The following is a 20,185-nucleotide window of genomic DNA, read 5'->3' as shown; positions in this document are numbered from 1 at the left end:
GCCATGGTTAAGAAAAAAATATTTGCCAAAATTTGTCCCAAATTAATACTTCTGGTGTCAAACCAGACATAACTGGACCCATAGAAATCATATTTACTGATACATTTTCTGATTTTTTAAGATGTCCGACATGGTTACCATACCAACTTTATTACGAAGCACTTTATACACCAACAGGACCAAAGTGCTATACACAATCATAAAATACAATGCGATTATGAAATAGAAAAATGGTTGTCATGAAAATTTTATTTTTGCATTAAAATGGAGAACTGGGTGAATGTGTTTGTGTCAGATTATGGTCTACATATTTCAAATCATGCATATAGAAATCATGCATGTTTTCTTGATCTTGTTTCCATTTTCTGACTGTAAAGCAGTTATTAGCCACCGCTAACTAAAAAGTGACGTTCAATAACCAATAAATCACTAAACAAGAATCATATAATCATATAGTCACATAAAAACATTCCTGGAAGCTAACGCTAATGCGCTAAATTGTTAGCGCCAGAGCTCAAACATTGAGGGCCTGGATGTTTGATCTGTCCGCCTCTCCTGAGCTGCAGAACCGGCTTCGTTTGTCGCCGGGAGGCAGAAAGTGAGTTTCCTGTTCAGTTGGAATGAAGCCTGATCGTTAGCTTAGCAGCAGCTTCTTGCATCACGTCTGTTACAGTAAGACCAGGGAACAGAAACCTAATTTATGCTTCTGCTTCTGAAAGTTCCTGGTGTTTCTGAGCATCCGCCTGGTTTCTCCTGAAGACAAATAAAACTTCCCCAGATGTTGGAACAATGCGTCTCTGTGTTCAACCTGGCAACCCATCAGAAATGAGATTTTCACTGAAGGTTTCTGTGAACCTTTAGAAACAGACTTTAATCATCACAGCTGGGTGTCTGAACGCTGCAGGTGAACCCAGATCTTCTGAAGACGCAGGAAACCGATCAGCTTCGGTTGCTCAGATCTCCTCCTGCAGCAGGTTGTCGGTTTCAAACCCAGATGTTCTGGTTGAGTCCACCATGAAGACGTTTGCTGTGCAGGAAGGGGTTAAAGTTCAGCAACCTGGGTGACAAACTAAACTGATTCATTCAGTTTGATTGCAAAACAGTAAAAAGTCCAAACAAGAAGGTCAAAGGTCAAAACTGTCAAAGAGGTTCACAAACAGCAGTTTATTGTTTTTTGACTAAAGATCAGAAACCTTCAGTCAGTTATTTTATAGTTAATATAATAAATACATAAATAATTCAATACACATGAGCAGAGTGGTGAATGAATGAACCTTGTCTCTGACTGATGAACGTGTGATTTTCCTCCTGGTATTTTGTAGCTGCAGAAAATCACCTGGACAGGAAACATTCAAGCTGCATCGCTTGGTTCTCCTGCTGGGTTTCCACGTCCAGGTCATCAGCGAGGGATTCAGTGTGTTGGAGGTCATGACCGCACAGGAGGTCATGACCCCACAGGAGTCTGCTGTCTGTAATATAGAAACAAAATAAAAGTAAAATGTAACAAACGAAGGGAAAGCCGAGTTGCACAAAGATCCTGTTTTGCTCCATTAAATATCAAAATGAAACCTGATCCTCACTCCAGGTAAACGAAGCCGACCTGCTGCAGCGAGCACAGGGTGCCGGGCACCGGGCGCAGAGTGCAGGGCGCTGGGCGCAGAGTGCAGGGCGCAGAGCGAAGGGCGCAGAGCACAGGGCGCCGGGCATCAGGCGCCGAGGATCCGGGTCAGATCGGCTGCAGGTGGAGCTAATGGAGGAAACGAGCTGCAGACGTTCAAATCCAGAAATACTTCATTGATCCCAAAGGGAAAATAAGTGTTGTTGTAACTCATTTTAATTCAAATTCTTCAAGACATATAGACACTGACGGCTGTTGGCAGGAAAGATCTCCTGCAGCAGTCTGTATTGCAGCACAACTTAAGAAGCCTCTGACTGAAGACGTTATGTTACTGCTGCTGAACGTCTTCAGTCAGCAGCAGAAGACGGATGAGCTGCTGAGCTCATCGATCCTCGCGGGTCAGCATGCGGGTTAAAGACGACCTCTGGCCTCTGATCAGGGTCAGATGAAGTTTCAATGCATTAATAATCCATTCCTCATAATAAACCAGCTGTGAAGTATATTTAACTTCCTTTAATAAACCACTTGGAACATATTTTAGCGTTCCTGGGCTGCACTGAATGAGAGAGGTCAAAGGTTATCAAGTTTACCATTAATCATAAAACAGCTTTGTTTCCTTTAGGCCACTTACCATCAACAGCGTTTATGGAGAAATATGAGGAAGCCTGAGGTGAGTCATGATGGGAATCAGCGATGGATGTTTTTGTTCCTCAGTGTCCAACCTTCAGGTTGCTGGAAAACTTCCCTGCAAAGCTCCTTTCACATAATAATTGACCTTCTTTACTCCATAATTAACTCATAAAACACGTCCGTTTTGTGTGTTAACCCTGTTTTGGTGTGTGAGCCCAGAGGAAAGCAGCGGTTTGTCTGGCAGACGTCCAGGATCCTCTGATAAGCTCCAGTTGGGTCCACTGAGCCGCAGAACCACTTCCTTCAGAGAAACGCCTGAAAGCTTTTCCTTCCAGGCAAAAGGAAAAGATGGTTTGCTAATAATAAACCTGGGCAGGTTTGACTCACTCCTCTGTTTGTTTGAACCTTTTTCCTGCTGAGCTTCAGGAACTCTGCTCTTCATTTAATCATAAAGGAATTCATGCAGTTATTGTTTTGAAATGAGTCACTGTTGTTTTGTTTCAGGAAGAAGATTTGAAATTTACCACAAGTGTTACAGGACATAATGGCTGCTGCACCTTTTCCCCAAAGTGACAATAAAAACGACTCGTTTAAAATATTTAAGGTGGAGCTGATGTTGGCTGGACGGCTGAAGCTTTTCATGTTTTCAGCTTCTGACAGAAACTGGGTCAAAGGTCAGGAAATAAAATAATAAAAAGACTTTATGGATCAAAAAGGGAAATTAAATCAGAAGCTCACTTCCTTTAACCACCCAGCCATCGTCTGCACCATGCAGGGTCACGGGGTCACGGGGTGCCAATGTCTCTCTCTCCAGCTGTCTCTGGTTCACTAATCTCAGGCCCATAGAGACCAGTTAACCCAGTTAACCCAGTAAGAGCTGGAGTACCCAGAGAGCATCACAGAAAGAGCTGGGCCGGGATTCGAACCGTGACCTTCTTGTTGCTAGGTAACAGTGTTGCCATATTTCAGAGCTCTGCTGGTTTCTGGAAACTTCTAGAAAGTTTCCTGCAGTCTGGTTCACCAGAACACAACCAGTCACCATCTGGGAGGAAAACCAGTGCTACCAGTCCACCATCCTGTCACATCTGACCCTCTGCAAGGCGCCACAATGCATTCTGGGTAAACGTATCTCCATCACTGCTTTGGCTTTCACTCACTCTCTCTGTTTCCTCCAAGCAGCTTGTTGGCTTCCAGGCTGGAGATCTGCCGGATCTCTGAGACAGACAGTAAGAATCCAGCAGATCTCCAGATCTGATGGGAAACAGAAAATCTAAGACCAGTCTGCAGCTGGTTCGGCCAGCCAACCAGTTTAACCTTATATGGTCACATCCTGCCTAGAAGCTGCAGTTCCTGTGTTCCAGCGCCATCTACTGGTTGTGACGAATTTTTGAGAGTCAACAGGATCTTTGGGAGATATTTAGATTATTATCACCTCTTAGAACCTGAAACATGAAAATATGAAAACATGAGAATTATTTTTTTCATTGCTCCAAAGGAATCAGTTCTGAATCAGAGGCAGATTTCTGTCAAGTTCTCCAATCAGAAACAACCAGCAATTATTTGGTCTATTTAATCTGTAATGAGAGAAAAAAAGATCAATAATTTTCATTCTAATTTTCACCGTGTTATTATTCATTCATTTATAAATGTCAAAGTTCAAAGGTAAATATTTATTTAGCTTCAAACCAAATATTTAGTTAGCCAGCTACATATTTAAGTTTACAAATTCTTTCTGATAAGCAGAAGTTCATTACCAAAATAAAAGTTGCGTATTTCAGGAAACTTTGTTACTGAACACAAACATTAAAGTGAAATATGAATAAATCAGACAACATGTCAGCGAATCAGCAGCAGCTGTTTGTGTGAAACCAACTAAAATAAATGAAACAATAACAGAATGACGTTATGACGTCTGCTTCCATTTCTAATTTGATAAACAAATATATATTATTTTTATCTATTTATTTTTCAGAACGGCTTTTTCTAGTTTAGATTTTCTCCACATGGACTTGCCTGATGTAAAAACCTCAGATGGCGGCGGTGGCTAAATGCTGCGGCGGCGGCGGCGGCTAAATGCTGCAGCAGCAGCTAAATGCTGCGGCGGCGGCTAAATGCTGCAGTGGCAGCTAAATGCTACGGCGGCGGCGGCTAAATGCTGCAGTGGCAGCTAAATGCTACGGCGGCGGCGGCTAAATGCTGCAGCGTCCGTCCAGGACTCAGGAATGGTCTGACTGCTTATTGGCTTATCAACCCAATAAAACATGAGGTTTTGGAGCCTTTATGGTTGATGGATTATTATATTGTGTTTCTATGGAGATGATATTAGACTCTGAGGTGGAAGAGTAAATATCCACATATTTATTTAAAAAGTTTTTATTTCTGAATGTTTCACATCTAATATTCCAAAATAAAACTGATTTATGTTGAATAAATAACTAAAATCAGATTATTGACATGTAAACTTGTTTAAACTGGATGAATTTGTTTTTTAAACATGAAGGTTTTTTGGTTTTACTCGGTACTTCATGGTTTCCTCAGCAGCGAGGCACTAGCGGTGAGCGGCGGCCGGATCCTCCCAGGAGGAACTGAGGGACTCGTCCATCCCAGCATGCATCAGCGGGACGGAAATGTCGTCCATGTTTGGCAGCACAAACACTTTCTAAACAGGAAAAAGGAGAAAGCAAAGGAAACATGAGAACTTGGTTCAGAACGAAAGACGTTTTTTTATCTTCCTCACCTGGAACTCGTCCTGGAGCTTCTTCTCGATCCAGTCGCTCACATGGCAGAAGCTCAGCTCTCGCTGCCCCAGCTTGGGGCAAACATGCAGGTCCAGTTTGGGCGGCACGCAGAAGCTGTACCTGCAGAGGACACGGAAGAAACCGGTCCGAGTCTGAAACACGAGAAGACCTGACTGCTGCACTAACCACGAGAAGGAAGGAAATGATTTTACTTTTGGAAGGAAATGGGGAGAAAATTATTTCACATGATGCAGATTGTGATCAGGTTTTGATCAGGTTTTGATCAGATTGTGATCAGATCATTGATCTCTGGTAATTTCTGGATGTTTTACACAGGAAGTTGATGAAGCTGTGGCTGCTGCGTCCGTCAGGCTGTGAAAGTTGAGCCTCAGCGTTAAAGATGAAGAATCGGCTTCATGACACGATTTTAACCATATTTTTAGGAAAACTAAAAATGGCTCTTCAGTTCTTCCAAAAGCAGTAAAGATTTTATGAATCTGATTCTGCAACCAGAATATTGAGTTTGTGTGTGAAGCTCTTCTTCTGTTCCTCCTGGACATGCAGCTAGGAGGCGCTGTGCCGCCCGTCATCATCCTGTAAATATTCGCCACTTTATGGTCAAATCAGCTGATAATGTAAACAAAATGTAAATATTCGCAAAACAAACGGCCAGTTTGTGAGACTGGACGACCTTTAACCCCCGGGCAGGGCAGGCTGTCACAGCGACCCAGGAAGATTTAATTCCTCCTCTCCATCGTCTGCATGTTGATGCCTTACCAGATCCTGTCAGTAGGGGGCGCTGGGATGTTGACCACCAGCGTGCCGGACAGTTCCCGGACCTCCACCGACAGTAGCAGGGGCGTGTTGGACAAATCCTCAAACTTCCTCCTGATGAACTCGTTCTCCGCCGCTCGCTGGAAACACTTGGATTTGGCGATTTTGTCCACAAATCTTAAAATCTTCCTCCCGGTTCTTCCTCTGCGAAAAAACCAACAGGATTAGAGGAGGAGAGTTTTACTCATCCTGTTTTTGGCAGCAGTTTGGAGGAGAGACTCTGCATCCAGAGCCATCTGCAGCTTCACAGATTTCACCTTTTATGGAAATGATTTCATAAAACTGCAGAAGCTGCATAAAGTATTCACACCCCTCACACACACTGATGTTCATGTCTTGTTTTTATTGTTGCTTAATAAAAAAATGAAAAATGTGGAGAGCACCTTTCACTCTCTTACCCCCAAAATAAGTCAGAGCTGAGACTGGGTGGAGGTTACTCTTCCATCAGGAGAACCAGAGGTCAGGGGTCAGCGACCTTTTCCATTCAAAATAAGATGTCTGCAGCTACAGAAACAGATGAGCTAAGGGAAATGCTTATTTCTGTTCATTCCACCTTTTATACGTCACAAACTTGTTTTATCACAGCAGAACGTGGCCTAGTCAAAGTCCAATCCCTCCAATCTCACTACTGCTCTTCTATTTTGTGAAGAAAACTGGCAAAAATGTGAAGTGAAGGCTGACGCAGAAACGCTGAATATACGTGCACTCCACACTAATCAGGTTTTTGTGGTAATAAAATTAGAAAATGTCGTTTTTCTGTGGACCGTTACAGTGAGTCGGCGTGTGATGGTGGTAGTTTCTGGTTTTAGCCTGGGGCCAGGAGCATGATGGTGTGTGTTTACCCTTCAGGGGGCGCCACCGAGCCTTTCTCCCCGGCTGAACAGTGAGGCTCCGACAGCAGCAGCTCCTCTTCATCAGAAGAAGCAGCACTGGACGACTCTTCATCGCTGTCCGCCAACACGCTGAGGACGGGCCTGCAGCTGGAGACCACACGCAGCAGCCAATCAGAGGCCAGCAGGAGGAGACAGGCCAATCAGAGGCCAGCAGGAAACAGACAGAACAATTAATATTCATGTTTCATAACTTCCTGTTTCTGGAGAAAAGCAGCTGAACTAAAAAAACCTCAGATGGTTCCTGACAGCCTCATTAAGGGAGAGAGAGGGGGGGGGTGTCTGTGTGTGTGTGTGTGTGTGTGTATGTGTGTCTATCTCTGTGTGTGTGTGAGTGTCTCTGTGTGTGTGTGTGTCTATCTCTGTGTGTGTGTGTATGTGTGTGTGTCTCTGTGTGTGTGTGTGTGTGTGTCTATCTCTGTGTGTGTGTGAGTGTCTCTGTGTGTGTGTGTGTGTGTGTGTGTGTGTGTGTGTGTGACCTGGGGCCTCCAGCTTCGGGGCCGCTCTGCGCCGTCTCCTCTCTGCTCTCTCTGCCCAGCTTGGACAGGTTGAACTTGGTCTGCAGCGTCATCTGCAGGTTCCCCGTGTAAACCAGCTGCAGTTGCACCCACAGACCTGCAGGGGGCGCACAGAGCAGCTCAACACCAGGCTGACAAGACAGGCCAAAGGTCATGGTGCCTAATCTGATCCCGGGTCTGGCTGAGAAGATCGGGACAAGAATCATTAGTCCTCTTTAGAAGCTGAGGGAGAAGGGAAGATCTGGTGGAAGGATGACCTCTGGATATGCCGTACAAGGACACTGACTTCTATATTTACTAGAGTTGGAATTAGATTAAAATTTGAATCTGGTTAATTGCAGGTTCTGTAAGTAATTAAGCATCTATGACACTTTAAATTCCAATTCTCTTTTTCCTGCTAAATTATTGAATGAATATGATCAGATATGAATATCTGAGATATTTCTGGTTTTTAATCTTCAGGTTGTTGTAGCATTAGCTGCTACATGTTACCATTCAGGTGCTATTTTAGGCTAGCATAGCTTTGCTGATAGGCTAACTGCTTTAGCACAACAATAGTGTTTTCCATTGTCCAATCAGATCGTAATGAACAGAGAATCAGCTTCCATCGCTGCTGTTAGCAATGTAGCTTTAGCATCGCGGATAAGAAATCGTGGTTTTGGGCAAAATCTTAATGTGTAAAAAAGAAACAAAAAAAAACAATTGCATTTAATCCATGTAATTATTCAAAATGTGTTAAATGTATTCTGCTATAACTTTTTTATTTTACCAAAATGATTGCAGTAATGTTGTGAAAGGTGGTAGAGGACCCGGCAGCCAGCAGGGGGCAGTCTGACTCCTGGTGGAGCGGGATTAAAAAACACTCAGCAGTGGAGAGGAACCACAGATAGAAAACAGGATGAACAAATTTGGACATTTAAGAAAAAAATGCGGAAGAATCTAACTAATCTAAACAAACAAATTAAAGTGTTAGCATCTTCTGAGCAGGAAGCTGCAGGCTGAGCTGACCTCTGTGGTTGACCTCTGGCCTGGAGGCGGCCACGATGTGCGGCATGCTGCAGCCCATGTCCAGCTCGGTCAGCGTCAGCTCGTTCATGAAGTAAGGCAGCTGCAGGAGGAGGAAGCCGTCAGTTTATTACGTATCGATAGACGACCGTCTGCTTCTGCTCGTCCAGCCTCACTCTGATTCTGCTCAGCTTCTTCTGGATCTTATGGGCGACGGCGTCGGCCCACTGCTTCTCTCGCAGGAAGTCCCAGAAGATCCGGCCAATCAGAGCGTTGACCCAGGAGGCGGGGCCGGCTCCGGGGGGCGTGGCCTGATCGCAGGTACACTGAGAAAGGAAGCAGCTAAGAGTCGCTCCAGATCCATTCACAGGAAATAAAATCTCTCCTAGCTTACGGTGGTGTTAGCGGTGGGGCTAGCAGTGGGGCTAGCCTCTGCGCTGCTAGCCCCGGGGCTGCATGGGGGCGTGGCCTCATGTGCAGCCAGGAGGTGGGCCATGTAGCTGTGGTAGTCAAGCGCAGAAAGACCCCTGGTGGCACTGCAGGGATCTGCAGGACCGTAGTAGGCCGCGGGCGCGGTGGGCGAAGCAGGCGCGGCGGCGGCGCTGCAGGGGCCTCGGCTCCACGGGACGGGGACGCTCTGGGACGGAGCACCTGGAGGACAGAGATCTGCTGCAGATTATTCAGTGTTATTCATTAAGTTTCCTCCAAAGTACAGAGAATCCAGGCAAAGCGAGTTTCTGGATGTTACCTCAGACAGGAGCAGAGGTTCTCAACATGAGGGTCGCAAAATGATTTCTGCACGGAAACCATCAGGTGGATCCACAAATGATCTTAGTGGTTTAGGCTGTGAGTCTCATGGGAGACCAGGAACCGTCCGTTTAGAAACCTGGTTTGTGTTACAGCGCCACCGACTGGCCCGGCAGACCTACTGCAGCGCTTTCTGTCTCATTGACCAATATTTTATCTCATAAACCAAAAATAAACTCTCATTAAGAATCACAGTGATGTGTATGGAGGCCCAAAAGAGACAAATTAGACAGTCAATACATTGTGAAATAAATAAGTATATCATTATATGTCTGATCTGCGACAGACTGGCGACCTGTCCAGGGTGTACCCCGCCTCTCGCCCGGAACGTAGCTGGAGATAGGCACCAGCAACCCTCCCGACCCCATTAGGGACAAGGGTGAACAGAAAATGGATGGATGGATGGATGGATTATATGTCTGACTGAATAATGTAATATACATTCTGAATGATATAATTATTTCACTGTTTAATGAAATAGGATGAAATAATGATGTATTTTTTGAGAAATCTGCTTTCTGGCAAACATCTGGTAATAAATGCAGATTTCATTACAATATGATAATCTCACATTAACACAACCATTTATTTGAGTCAGTTAATCTGTGAGGATAACTCATTCAGAAATTATTGGCACCCTAATAATTCCTATAAAATCTGTCTTCAGTTTTAATCTGAGGTGAAAGTGAGCCTGTTAATCATCTGTAGGAGCCATTTTCTACGGTTTCTTTCTGCCTTTTCATGTTCTGTTCATCAGTTTTAATATTCCTGATGGTTTTGCTCTGTTTTTTTTTATATTTTAGGTTTTTCTGTTCTGCAGCTCTGGTTGTTTTCTGTAGAACCGATTTCAATTTAAAAAATGCTCTTTTCTTTAGATTAGTGGATTTATCTAACTAGATATTTAATTTGAAGCTAAGTGTTTGTATTAGCATTAATTTTTAGTTTACAAACTAAATATTTAATTATATTTAATAAATATTCAATATTTAATTTGAAAGTTTCATTTATTTACGACTGAAAAACAGTGAAAATGATCCTCATTGTTTCTCTTGTCCATATTTAACTATATTATTGCTGTTAATCTCTGACTGTGTGACGTCACTAACGCCGCCCGCTTCCCGACCCGCTGCAGCATTTGGACTCTCAGTAGTTCTGGTTCTGCCTTTAGCGTTAGCGTTAGCCTCTACAGCATTTATTCATGTGGATGATTTCCCAGGAGACTTTCTGATCTCTTTCGGTCCAGAACCGGAGGCGTTTGTTACCGGGTCGTTTGTTACCGGGTCGGGTGGACCATCGGCCGGGGCTTGGCCCGGTCCGGACCGCAGACGCCAACAGGAGATGGCGGAACCACTCCTCCTTCTCCCGGCCCGTGCGTCCGAACAGGTAGAGCGCAGGCGGGGCGGCGCCAGGTTGTGTGGAGGAAGTCTGTGCTGGATCAGAATCCAGGTTCTGTTCTGACCCGGTTCCGTCGTCCTCTGCTCCAAGCTGGATGCAGATGGGATACTTGGGGTTCCAGACTCTCTTCCGAGCCAGCGCCGCCGGCAGGAGGAAGACCTTCAGGAAGGAGGCAGCATGATGAAGAGTCAGACCCATCAGAACCAGAACCACAACTTTTCCTGTGGAACTCTGCAGTAAAACATGACTCTTCAGATCAAAAACTCTTTGTTCTTTGATTCCTGAATGAATTTTTTGAACGTTTATAATCACCTCATTTATTATCTGTTATCATTTTCAGCTTTAGTTTTAAATGCATCTGTTATGTATTTTTATGTCTTCAAAGCTTTTTATTTCTGCCTGTTTTGAAAATGATAATGATTAATAAAAAGGTCATTATTACAGAGGTGATTAAGTAAACAAGCTAATAAAGAGACAAACGTTTGTCTCACTGTCTAATATAATTACCGCCAGCATTTATTAATTTACCGTATTTTTCATCTTTTGCTTATTTTTCGAGCATTTTTTTAAATTTCTCTATTTTCTCATCATTATGGCAGGATTGGCTCTCCATAGTTTACTGCCTCACTTTTTCATCAGTCAGTTGAATTTCCCGCTCCTGAACCCAGAGCATAAATCTGCATTAAGAATGAAAAGTGAAATGAAATGTTCAGATCTTACTTTGCTCTTTTCCAGCCGGAAGCAGCGCGTCTTGACGAAGCCGACTTCCTGCGGCGGGTCGTCGTGCGCTGCGCGGCGCCTGATGTTGCAGCGTGGGTAATCCAGGCGGAGGCCGCAGCCCTGCAGCGTGGCGAACACGGAGTGAGTCAGAGCCGGGTGGAAGATTTCTGGGTCGTAATCCTGGATCTCATTCATCCAACCCTGAAGACGACAGCAGGTTTAACACCAACATTCATTCAGCAGCTGCTGACCTTCAGGAATCAGCGACTTGAGCTGAACAGGTCAATAATTACTATCATTACAACGTTTATGATTACAATTATAACTATCATCAATAATGATAATAATAGTGATAAAAATTACATGATCAATAATGAGCTCTGTTAGCTCTGCTGTTTGGATCATTATTCCTCTGGTTCTGTGCAGCTGGCAGGATTGTTGCTCTCTTTTACCTTTGGACAGTTGTTATGGAGCGTAACCATGGTAACAAGGTTATTAGCATCCCAAAAGCTCAAATAATACCTGGAGTATGAAGTCAAGCATCAAGACGGACATGAACCAAATCCCAGACTCCCTCTCTCTACTCGTCTTTCTAACCAACGGATTTAAAGAGGAGCAGCAAAAGCAAAGGAGGAGGATTAGCAGAGCTAGCTAACAACTGGTGATGGCACCCAGGATGTGGCTGTGGAATATCAACTCTGCTGCCTGACGAGCTGCTAGCATGTTAGCATGAGACCAATCAGTCTTCAGTCAGAGGCCTCTGCAGACTCGCTGAAACACTGACTGCTACAGGAGCTCCTTCCTGCCCTCAGCAAGAAAGTTGGAGGATCTGAGTTAAAAACATTCAGTTTCCCTTTGGAGAAGAACGGATTCCTGAACCAGCTGCGTTTAGACAAACAAACCAGACGATATAAAAAGATTAAAAATGACTTGGAAAACCTTCTGAGTTCGGAACGTTTTGAAGCTCCGAGCTAAAGCCAAGCTGCTAGTGATCAACCGGGACAGAGATTATCCTTCTACAGCGTTTTCATCCTCCAACATGGAGCTGCTGATGGCGACCTCTGACCTCCTCCAGCCTCTGAAGCCTCCTGCTGCAGCCGGCTGCCAGGCTCAGCCAGAAGGAGCGGCTAATTACGGTGCCGCCGCAGTTCTGACGGGCCTAATTGGACCCGGGGCGCCTGATGTTCTGGACTTGCGTTCCTTTTAATAACACTTTAATCTGTGATGGAGACGGACGGAGGAAGAGAAGCGGCTCGGACAACAACCAGGAGAAAAGCAGCACAGCTTCCTGCTGTTCAGGTTAAATTCTGGTTCTGGATGTAAAATATTTGTAATATTTAATATTGTTGGTGTTGATGCAGCCTGAATCTACTTTAGATCTTCAGTTCTGTTCTACCTCCCGTATACCTGAGCTCTGATAACATTTGGTATGAAAACTTCTGACCCGAGCTTCAGTTTAATCAGCAGAAGATAAAAAGAAACAGAGTGGGAGTCGAACTCTGTCAGGAATAAAAGATCTAAGTTATGAGTTTTTTGTGAATCTTTTCTTTCAGTTTTAATGGATGAAATGCCTGAAAATGTAATAACAGATGATTTATTATCTCAGGTTCACATATGAGTATCTGAAACCTGCGGAGACGAATGAATGAGATGAAGCTGCTGCGACGTCGAGCTTCTGTAAAGTTACAGTCAAAAATTAGCAGCAATAATTTCATTTATCCTGTAATAAGAGAAAAAACGGGATTCATTTTTAGGTCTTATTCATTTATTCAGTTATAAATGTCATATTTTCAAACTAAATATGTGAATCCACTTGCCTATAAGCAAAAGTAGACTATCAAAATAAAAGTTGAGTTGCCGCTGATGCAACATGTTGCCGCAGATCCGTTGCTAAACGTCTGGATTGCCTTTAAAACAGAGAATCTTTGTTTTAAGCTAAAATGTTCAAGAACAGAAACAAAGATAGAGATGACATGAAGCGACTTGAAAGCAGGAGTTTATTGAGGCTACAAAGAGACAGCTTTTATTTTGGTAGTTCACTTCCTGGTAGCGGCAGGTGAATTAGCTTCCAAGCTAAATATTTAGTCCTGAGCTAAATGCTAATGTCCAAACTAAAATCTGGCTTGAAACTGACATTTATAACAGCAGCTTTGTGACAATATGACTTATTAATCCAGATTGTTGGTGGTAATTGTTGACGTCACAAACGGCAGCCTGTACTTCAAGTCACCTACCTGAAGGACGTCGGGCTCGGCGCTGGAGCCACCTGGGAAACGGGCCTCAGCCTGACGGGTCAGCGCTGCTCTGTGTACGTTAGCCGAGCCAGATGAACCGATCCGAATGAGGAACAGGCCGAGCAGGAAGCCCAGAGCCAGTCCCAACGCCAGACCCGAGATGTACGGACCCAGAGGAAGGATGAAGTAGCCGTAGGACAGAACCGCCACGCAGAGTAGACTCATGCGTGGCAGAGGAGGCTTAGGATCCGGACCGGACCTGGAGCTGTTCGGTGCTGGAGAGCCAGGCGACCTCCCGACCCTCCTGGGAGCTTCAATGGCAAACACTTGCATCGTGTCATCATCTTGGCATATTTCCAGCTCCTGCTCTCTGTGGTGATGGACGGGACATGGGCGGCGCCGCGCTCTGGGCTGCCCTTCAACCGAAGGCCAGTCGAACACGGGCAGAACGTCTCCATCTGCTCTCCTTCCGGTCCTCACCGGAGACTCTGAGAGGACGGTGTCCACGCTGCCGTCCCTCCCCTGATGAGCCGCCGTGGACCTGCTCTGGTGTTTGGGGCTTCCTGCGCCGTCTTCCCCCATGATCTTACTGAACATGCTGCTCAGAGGCTCATGCATGGCCTCGGACAGCTTCCTCTTCGTGTCCTCCAGCTCCATCTTGAAGAAGCCCCCCTTCAGGCCCTCCGCACTGGGAGAGAGAGCGCTGGGGGACGGCGGGGCCGTCCGGGGTTTGGTTTGGGTCAGCTGCTTCCACAGGTGGAGGTTGAGACGGGAGTCCGATCTGGACTGAGACACTTCGGGCTCCGAGTGGGACAGCTCCGTGGAGATGGACTTCACCAGGCTGAGGAGAGGCTTGGGTCTGAGGGTGGAGCCCTCTTTCGGCTCAAGTTCAGTGGAGCGTGACTTGACGAGGCTGGCCAGGGGCCGCTGGCTGGGTGAGGGTGGCCCTGGGGAGAGGAAGCTAGGGGGCGCTGCAGAGCAGTTCCCCAGGGAACCAGGCGATGACGGGGAAAGAGGAACATGGAAGTTCTGGGACTTCAAGTCTCTGTCGTCCTCCGCAGGAAGCGGCTTCTCCTCGCCATGGTCCAGGGGGAAGATGAGCTCATCGTCCTCCAAGCTGTCCCACTCCCCTTCAGTGCCGGTCAGATGGATCACAATCCCTCGGGACTGGTTCCGCTTCGTGATGCCAAGTGGGAAGAGACTGTGAGGGTCATGAAAGGACCTGCTGCCCTCGCCTGAGTCCTTCCTGCCTCCTCCCTCCCCGCTTTTTCCATCATCCGCCATTTCTCTAGTTCACATCTCCAAACCGAGACACCTGCGGGTCAGTAGAAGACAAACACGGTCAGGCACATCAGCTCTACGCCTCCCCACCTCTGCCCCACGTCCCCTCTGCCCCACGTCCCCTCTGCCCCTCGTCCCCTCTGCCCCTCGTCGCCTCTACCCCACGTCCCCTCTGCCCCACGTCCCCTCTGCCCCACGTCCCCTCTGCCCCTCGTCCCCTCTGCCCCTCGTCGCCTCTGCCCCACGTCCCCTCTGCCCCACGTCCCCTCTGCCCCACGTCCCCTCTGCCCCACGTCCCCTCTGCCCCACGTCCCCTCTGCCCCTCGTCCCCTCTGCCCCTCGTCGCCTCTACCCCACGTCCCCTCTGCCCCACGTCCCCTCTGCCCCACGTCCCCTCTGCCCCTCGTCCCCTCTGCCCCTCGTCGCCTCTACCCCTCGTCAAACTGCTTTTCATAGCTTCTGATTCATTTCTGCAAAAAGAGCACCAACCAGGCATTAACTTGTCACATTTTTGTCCTCTGGCTTTAAAGAATTATGAAATAATCTGAGTACTAGTGAGTCTAAATCCCGGCCAAGTCAACATGTCGCTCTATATACCGATGAGCTTCTCAGGCTCACAGTTTCTCTCTGAATCTGGGGCGACTGGGCCTGGAGTTTGATAACCAAACGTCTGATTCAGACACATCCTTCACAAGAACAGGAAGAAAATGTTTAATAACAGAAGAGTCACTCTGACATCTGAATTAAAATCCATTCCAGATCATTATCTTCAGCAGACTCTTAGTAACCAGCTGTGTGTAACTCGGGCTGCGTTCACACACCCAACGTCCTTTGGTTCGTTTGTTTGGTCCGGAACAAAAAAAAACTTTATATTGTTTGGTTTGTTTTGGTTTCGGTTTATTCGATAATTCGTAAACAATTCCACGTGTTTTATGATCTCTGATAGGTATTTTCCTTTCGAACCTAAATAAAAGAAAGAACCACAGACAACGTATATGAATTTTATGTAGAGCTTTTGCAAAAGGAGAAGGCTCTGAGAACCTTTCCTCTGAGGAATCCACAGAGCGTTCTGATCTGCTCTCACAACGGCTCCTGTTTTTATTGTCAAAGAAGGACAGGCAAGGGGGCAGTCAGGAAAACAACAGAGGTCGTAAAGCTTCTAACCCAAACATCTAACAACCCAGGTCCAGATGTGATATCTGATCAAAAGTCTGAGCCCGGTTCAAATCTCGGTCAATACTGTCAAGAAAACAAAATACGACTGTTCACAGGTGGTTACTAAATTAGGAGGTGTTCTTGTAAAAGGATTTAAGGTCTGAGAAACTTAGTGTTATCTATTTCTCATAAAGTTGAACAGACAGTAGTGACCTCCAGGTCAATTAAAGAAGAGAACACTTTAAACAGAAAATCACAAAGATCTATAGACTTAATGTGAACTAGAGTAAGAATAAAATGATAATACCAAAAAATCTCTAACAATCTTTGCTCTCATTGGGCAGAAATGACGGACAGACCCGCAGAACCCAACAGTCCAGTTCTGCTTGTTCAGCTTTATGATGTCATATTTCTGATTCTGGATCTGCGGCGGTAAATTCTGCTGAGGCTCTGCAGGTTCTGACCCACAACCTGCTGGCAGCACCGCGAAGCAGGAAATGGATCAGGTTCAGTCCAATCAGAACCAGCAATGTTAGCAACCCGGAAGGCCCATCGTTACCATGACGCCCAACTACGGTGGCTCATGAAGTCCTAAAAGACGTTTATTTCCTGTAGTTGGTTTGGATCGAGGTTGGTTTGGACTCACACTAGAACTGGACCAGGAAGCAGTTCTGGTTCCGGTTTTGTAGAGTTCTGGTTCAGAGCAGCTGATTTTATTGAGACAGGAAATCTCAATAAAATACATAACATTTGAATCTGAAGTGATAAAGTTAGTGATGCAGCAATCAGGCGCTGATTAGTTTGGTCTGACCATCAAACATTGAACTTGTTTTAAAACAGAAGATTTTCTCTGATCCACGTTGATCTGAGTCAGAAAATCAGCTGTGAGTTTTGCTGCTGGTCAACGGTTCATCATCATCTGGATCAGAGGAGCAGCGGCTCATTTCCTCCGTAACGACTTCACCGGATGGAAGTGGTAGAAATGAAAGCATCTTAAATCCTCCTCAGGCTGCTGGAGCCTCATCGCTGCTCTGCTTCCAGCTGAGATGAAACCAGTTGTCCTTCCTGGAAACGGCAGGAAGCTCAGCAACGTGGCTGCAGGTCAAGCTCTGGATGCAAGTTAACCCGACTTCTAACTGATCACATTTATGTAACGGCATTAAAATGCCACGCGGCACAATGTGAACTAAGTCCACAGCAGCTGGTGGAGTCGCTATAATCTGCTCTCGTCCAAAATGGACGGAGGGGGATGAACCTGAGGGCTGGGGTCAGTCTGAGTCCCAGAGTTTCCCCTGGTGGGACGGGAAGCTGCAGCATCAGAACCATTTCATTTCCTGAGCCATAAACCGGCTTCGCCTGAAGGGAGAGATGCTGCTGAGAGATTCTTTATCCATTCCTGCTGTTGGATTTTACACTATTAGAAAATGAAATAAATATTTCTGCCCATGAAAGGAGGAGATTAAAGAGTTACAGTATATTTTATCTGAGTGAAACAGTATTCATCATGAAAATGTTTCTCTGGATAAAATCTGCATAATGAGTTCTTGGGTGTCGGTTATTAAATTATATCAACATATTTCTTTACAGATTTGTGTTGCAGAAGCGGCCATCTTGGTTTGACTTACAATATCTGCAGAAAAGTCAAAAGCAGATGGGTCTGGTGTTTTACTCGTCTGACCAGAATATTTTGTTAATCTGATGGAAACATGGCCGTCGTTAGCATTGTTAGCATCTCTGTAGAAAACAGGCTAACAATGCATCATGCTGACATCATAAATGATACAAAATGAAACCAGAGCAGATTTGGAAAGTCATAAAAAAAGGTTTCACAAACTGGAGCTCAAAGTTCAGTCGTAGTTTGACTAGGCCATTTTCATAGCCGGCCTGAGGTAAAAGCAAACTGCAGCTGCTCAAAGCCCAAACAAGAAATCCTCAGGTTGACGAACTTCAGCTAAAGATAATTGATCAGTTTTAAATCTTTAGTTCTGCTCGTGTCCAGGTCTGTGGGCCGTCTGAACACTCACACCCACCAACAAACTCAGATTATCGTTAAATCAGGATTTTACTGTAAAATCTGACAAATCATCCAGCAGGATTAGGAGCTAAAGCTAAAGCTAAAGCTAAAGCTGATTCCCATTAACTTTCCATCTTGGAGTCTCCAGGTCTGAGCGGCTGCAGCTCACTGAGCTTTTAGTTATTTATACTTCACATAAATATTCATTTATCTGCTAGAGCAGCTCTGGTCGGGTCCTGGGTTCCCTCTGGGTCCGTCGGCTTCCTCCCATGACTGTTACTGGGTTTACTGGTTCCTCTCAGTGACCTGTGGAGACCCCAGCCCCCCTGCAGGGATAATCGGTCTAGACGAAGGATGGACACTTAATGTAGAAAAGGTCCCAGAGAAACCGTCCAGCTGACAGAATTAGGAGTTAATCTGTTGGTTTATTAATCTCTAATCTGATTATTAGTTCTGGATCATCCCCCTGGAAAATTTCAGTTCATGTCAGATTCATCACTTCATCAGCAACAATAAATACGATAAAATTGTCAGGTTAAAATGTTCTGTTGTTTCTGTCAATATTTATGACAGTTTGCAGATAAATTTACCAGAAGCAGATAATCTGATAATCTGATCATTTGTGGAACAATAAACTGCTATTCAGTTGCTTTTAGTTCTGTGTTCATAAAATAACAATAATTTAAAACATGATGACCATCCAGGCTCAGCTGCAGAACGTGAAGTCTAAATTTAATCATCATATTTAAACCTTTCAGTGTTTTCAGTGACGCTGCATGTCTAATATTTCAGTTTATGATCAGGCTTCTTCAGGGCAGCCTCACATGAACAGCTGTGAAAACGTTTATCACTAAACTGCAGGTAGTAATTATATTTCAGCATATTTTTGAGTTTATTGATATTTATTGATGTTTCTCAGCAAAATAGAAAACAGTAAACGCAACAATCCTGACAATTTAGTCTACATAACTGGAATTTAATGGTTTTATTAAAAATCTAAATTCTTATGAGAAATTTCCCATGACAACGGTGAACGATGCGATAAATGATCCGGTGAACGATGTGATAAATGATCCGGTGAACGATGTGATAAATGATCCGGTGAACGATGCGATAAATGATCTGGTGAACGATGTAATGAACGATCCGGTGAACGATGCGATAAATGATCTGGTGAACGATGTGATGAACGATCCGGTGAACGATGCGATAAACGATCCGGTGAACGATGCGATAAATGATCCGGTGAACGATGCGATAAACGATCCGGTGAACGATGTGATAAATGATCCGGTGAACGATGCGATAAACGATCCGGTGAACGATGCGATAAATGATCCGGTGAACGATGTGATGAACGATCCGGTGAACGATGCGATAAATGATCCGGTGAACGATGCGATGAACGATCCGGTGAACGATGCGATAAATGATTAAACGTTACTTTTGCTTATAGACAAGTGGATTCACAAATTTAGTTTGATAAAAGATAAACGATAAACTTTCATTATTGAAGTGATATTAAATTGACCTTTCAGACATCATTCGTGTATTTACCTCATATTTTAATTAGTTAATGACAGTAATAATCTATGACTTATTCACAGAGAGCAGAAGTAGGAATGAAAAGTTCTGCTCTGCAAAGAGGGAAACACATGTTAATAATAATAAATAACAATAATAATAATCATTCAGTTTAAAAAACAAAGCTTTTAATAAGGAGGAATAAAGACGTTTGACTCACCGAGCCTTAAGCTGCGGCTCCAGGTTGGTTCTGCTGTTGGTTCCGGTTCCATCTGAGAGGTTCTGGACCAAAGAGCGGAGGAAAATCTCTCTCTCTCTCTCAGCCTCCCAGACTACCAGATGTGTGACGCTGCAGGATAATCCAGATTAAATAATCCAGCTGTCTGCCAGCGGCTGCTGCCTGCTCTCCTATAGCTGGACCTCTATAGGTTCTGCCATAGCTCCTTATATGGGCGGTTTCCGGTTTACAGCTAAAAGGCCTAATTCAAGCAGCAGTGTGCCGAGATTAATTCTAAAATGATGAATATTTTCTCATGTTTCATTGACATTTTATGTGATATAAAGTATTGAAATTCTGCATGTTTCTGTTTTTACAAATAAAATGTTGCTTTTATTAAGGAGTGAATACTTTGTGAACCAGCTGCAGTCATTTAAAGGGGCAGCATTTCGTGTTTTCCAAGTTCATAGTTCCATTTTATATCACAACCAGTAACTATATTACCTTCAGTTGTTATAAAATGCTATAAATATTAAATATAATCTACTTTGTAATTTAAGGCGTTGACATTGGGCCTCTGTCTCTTTAAAAGTTCCTGCTGTTTC

General features: G+C 44.8%; 1 protein-coding gene across 1 annotated transcript; it reads right to left on the bottom strand.

The window, feature by feature from the left end:
* Positions 1–129: 129 nt before the first annotated feature.
* tex2l (testis expressed 2, like) lies at positions 130–19,779 on the bottom strand. Its single transcript, XM_028000635.1, has 14 exons — positions 19,584–19,779; positions 13,390–14,704; positions 11,156–11,356; positions 10,318–10,594; positions 8,628–8,884; positions 8,410–8,559; positions 8,237–8,336; positions 7,190–7,325; positions 6,663–6,800; positions 5,764–5,964; positions 4,986–5,106; positions 2,250–4,907; positions 1,275–1,469; positions 130–1,057 (listed from the first exon to the last, which is right to left on the bottom strand). The coding sequence occupies exons 2-12, from the start codon at positions 14,671–14,673 to the stop codon at positions 4,797–4,799; spliced, it is 2,976 nt and encodes a 991-aa protein (XP_027856436.1). The 5' UTR covers positions 14,674–14,704; positions 19,584–19,779; the 3' UTR covers positions 130–1,057; positions 1,275–1,469; positions 2,250–4,796.
* Between the last annotated feature and the right edge of the window lie 406 nt (positions 19,780–20,185).

This window comes from Xiphophorus couchianus, chromosome 2 (genome assembly GCF_001444195.1).
Source record: "Xiphophorus couchianus chromosome 2, X_couchianus-1.0, whole genome shotgun sequence".
Lineage (NCBI taxonomy): Eukaryota > Metazoa > Chordata > Actinopteri > Cyprinodontiformes > Poeciliidae > Xiphophorus > Xiphophorus couchianus.
The sequence above is the reverse complement of the archived record's forward strand: the minus strand, read 5'-3'. Positions and strand labels throughout refer to the sequence as shown.

Bases quoted from the DNA above. Each gene is read 5' to 3' on its own strand.
- tex2l (XM_028000635.1), bottom strand. From the start codon at position 14,673: ATGGCGGATGATGGAAAAAGCGGGGAGGGAGGAGGCAGGAAGGACTCA. The intron at 5,965-6,662 runs GTAAACACACAC...GTTTTTTCGCAG, and splicing joins TCGGTGGCGCCCCCTGAAGG to AGGAAGAACCGGGAGGAAGA. The intron at 5,107-5,763 runs GTAAGGCATCAA...TGTCCTCTGCAG, and splicing joins CCCCCTACTGACAGGATCTG to GTACAGCTTCTGCGTGCCGC.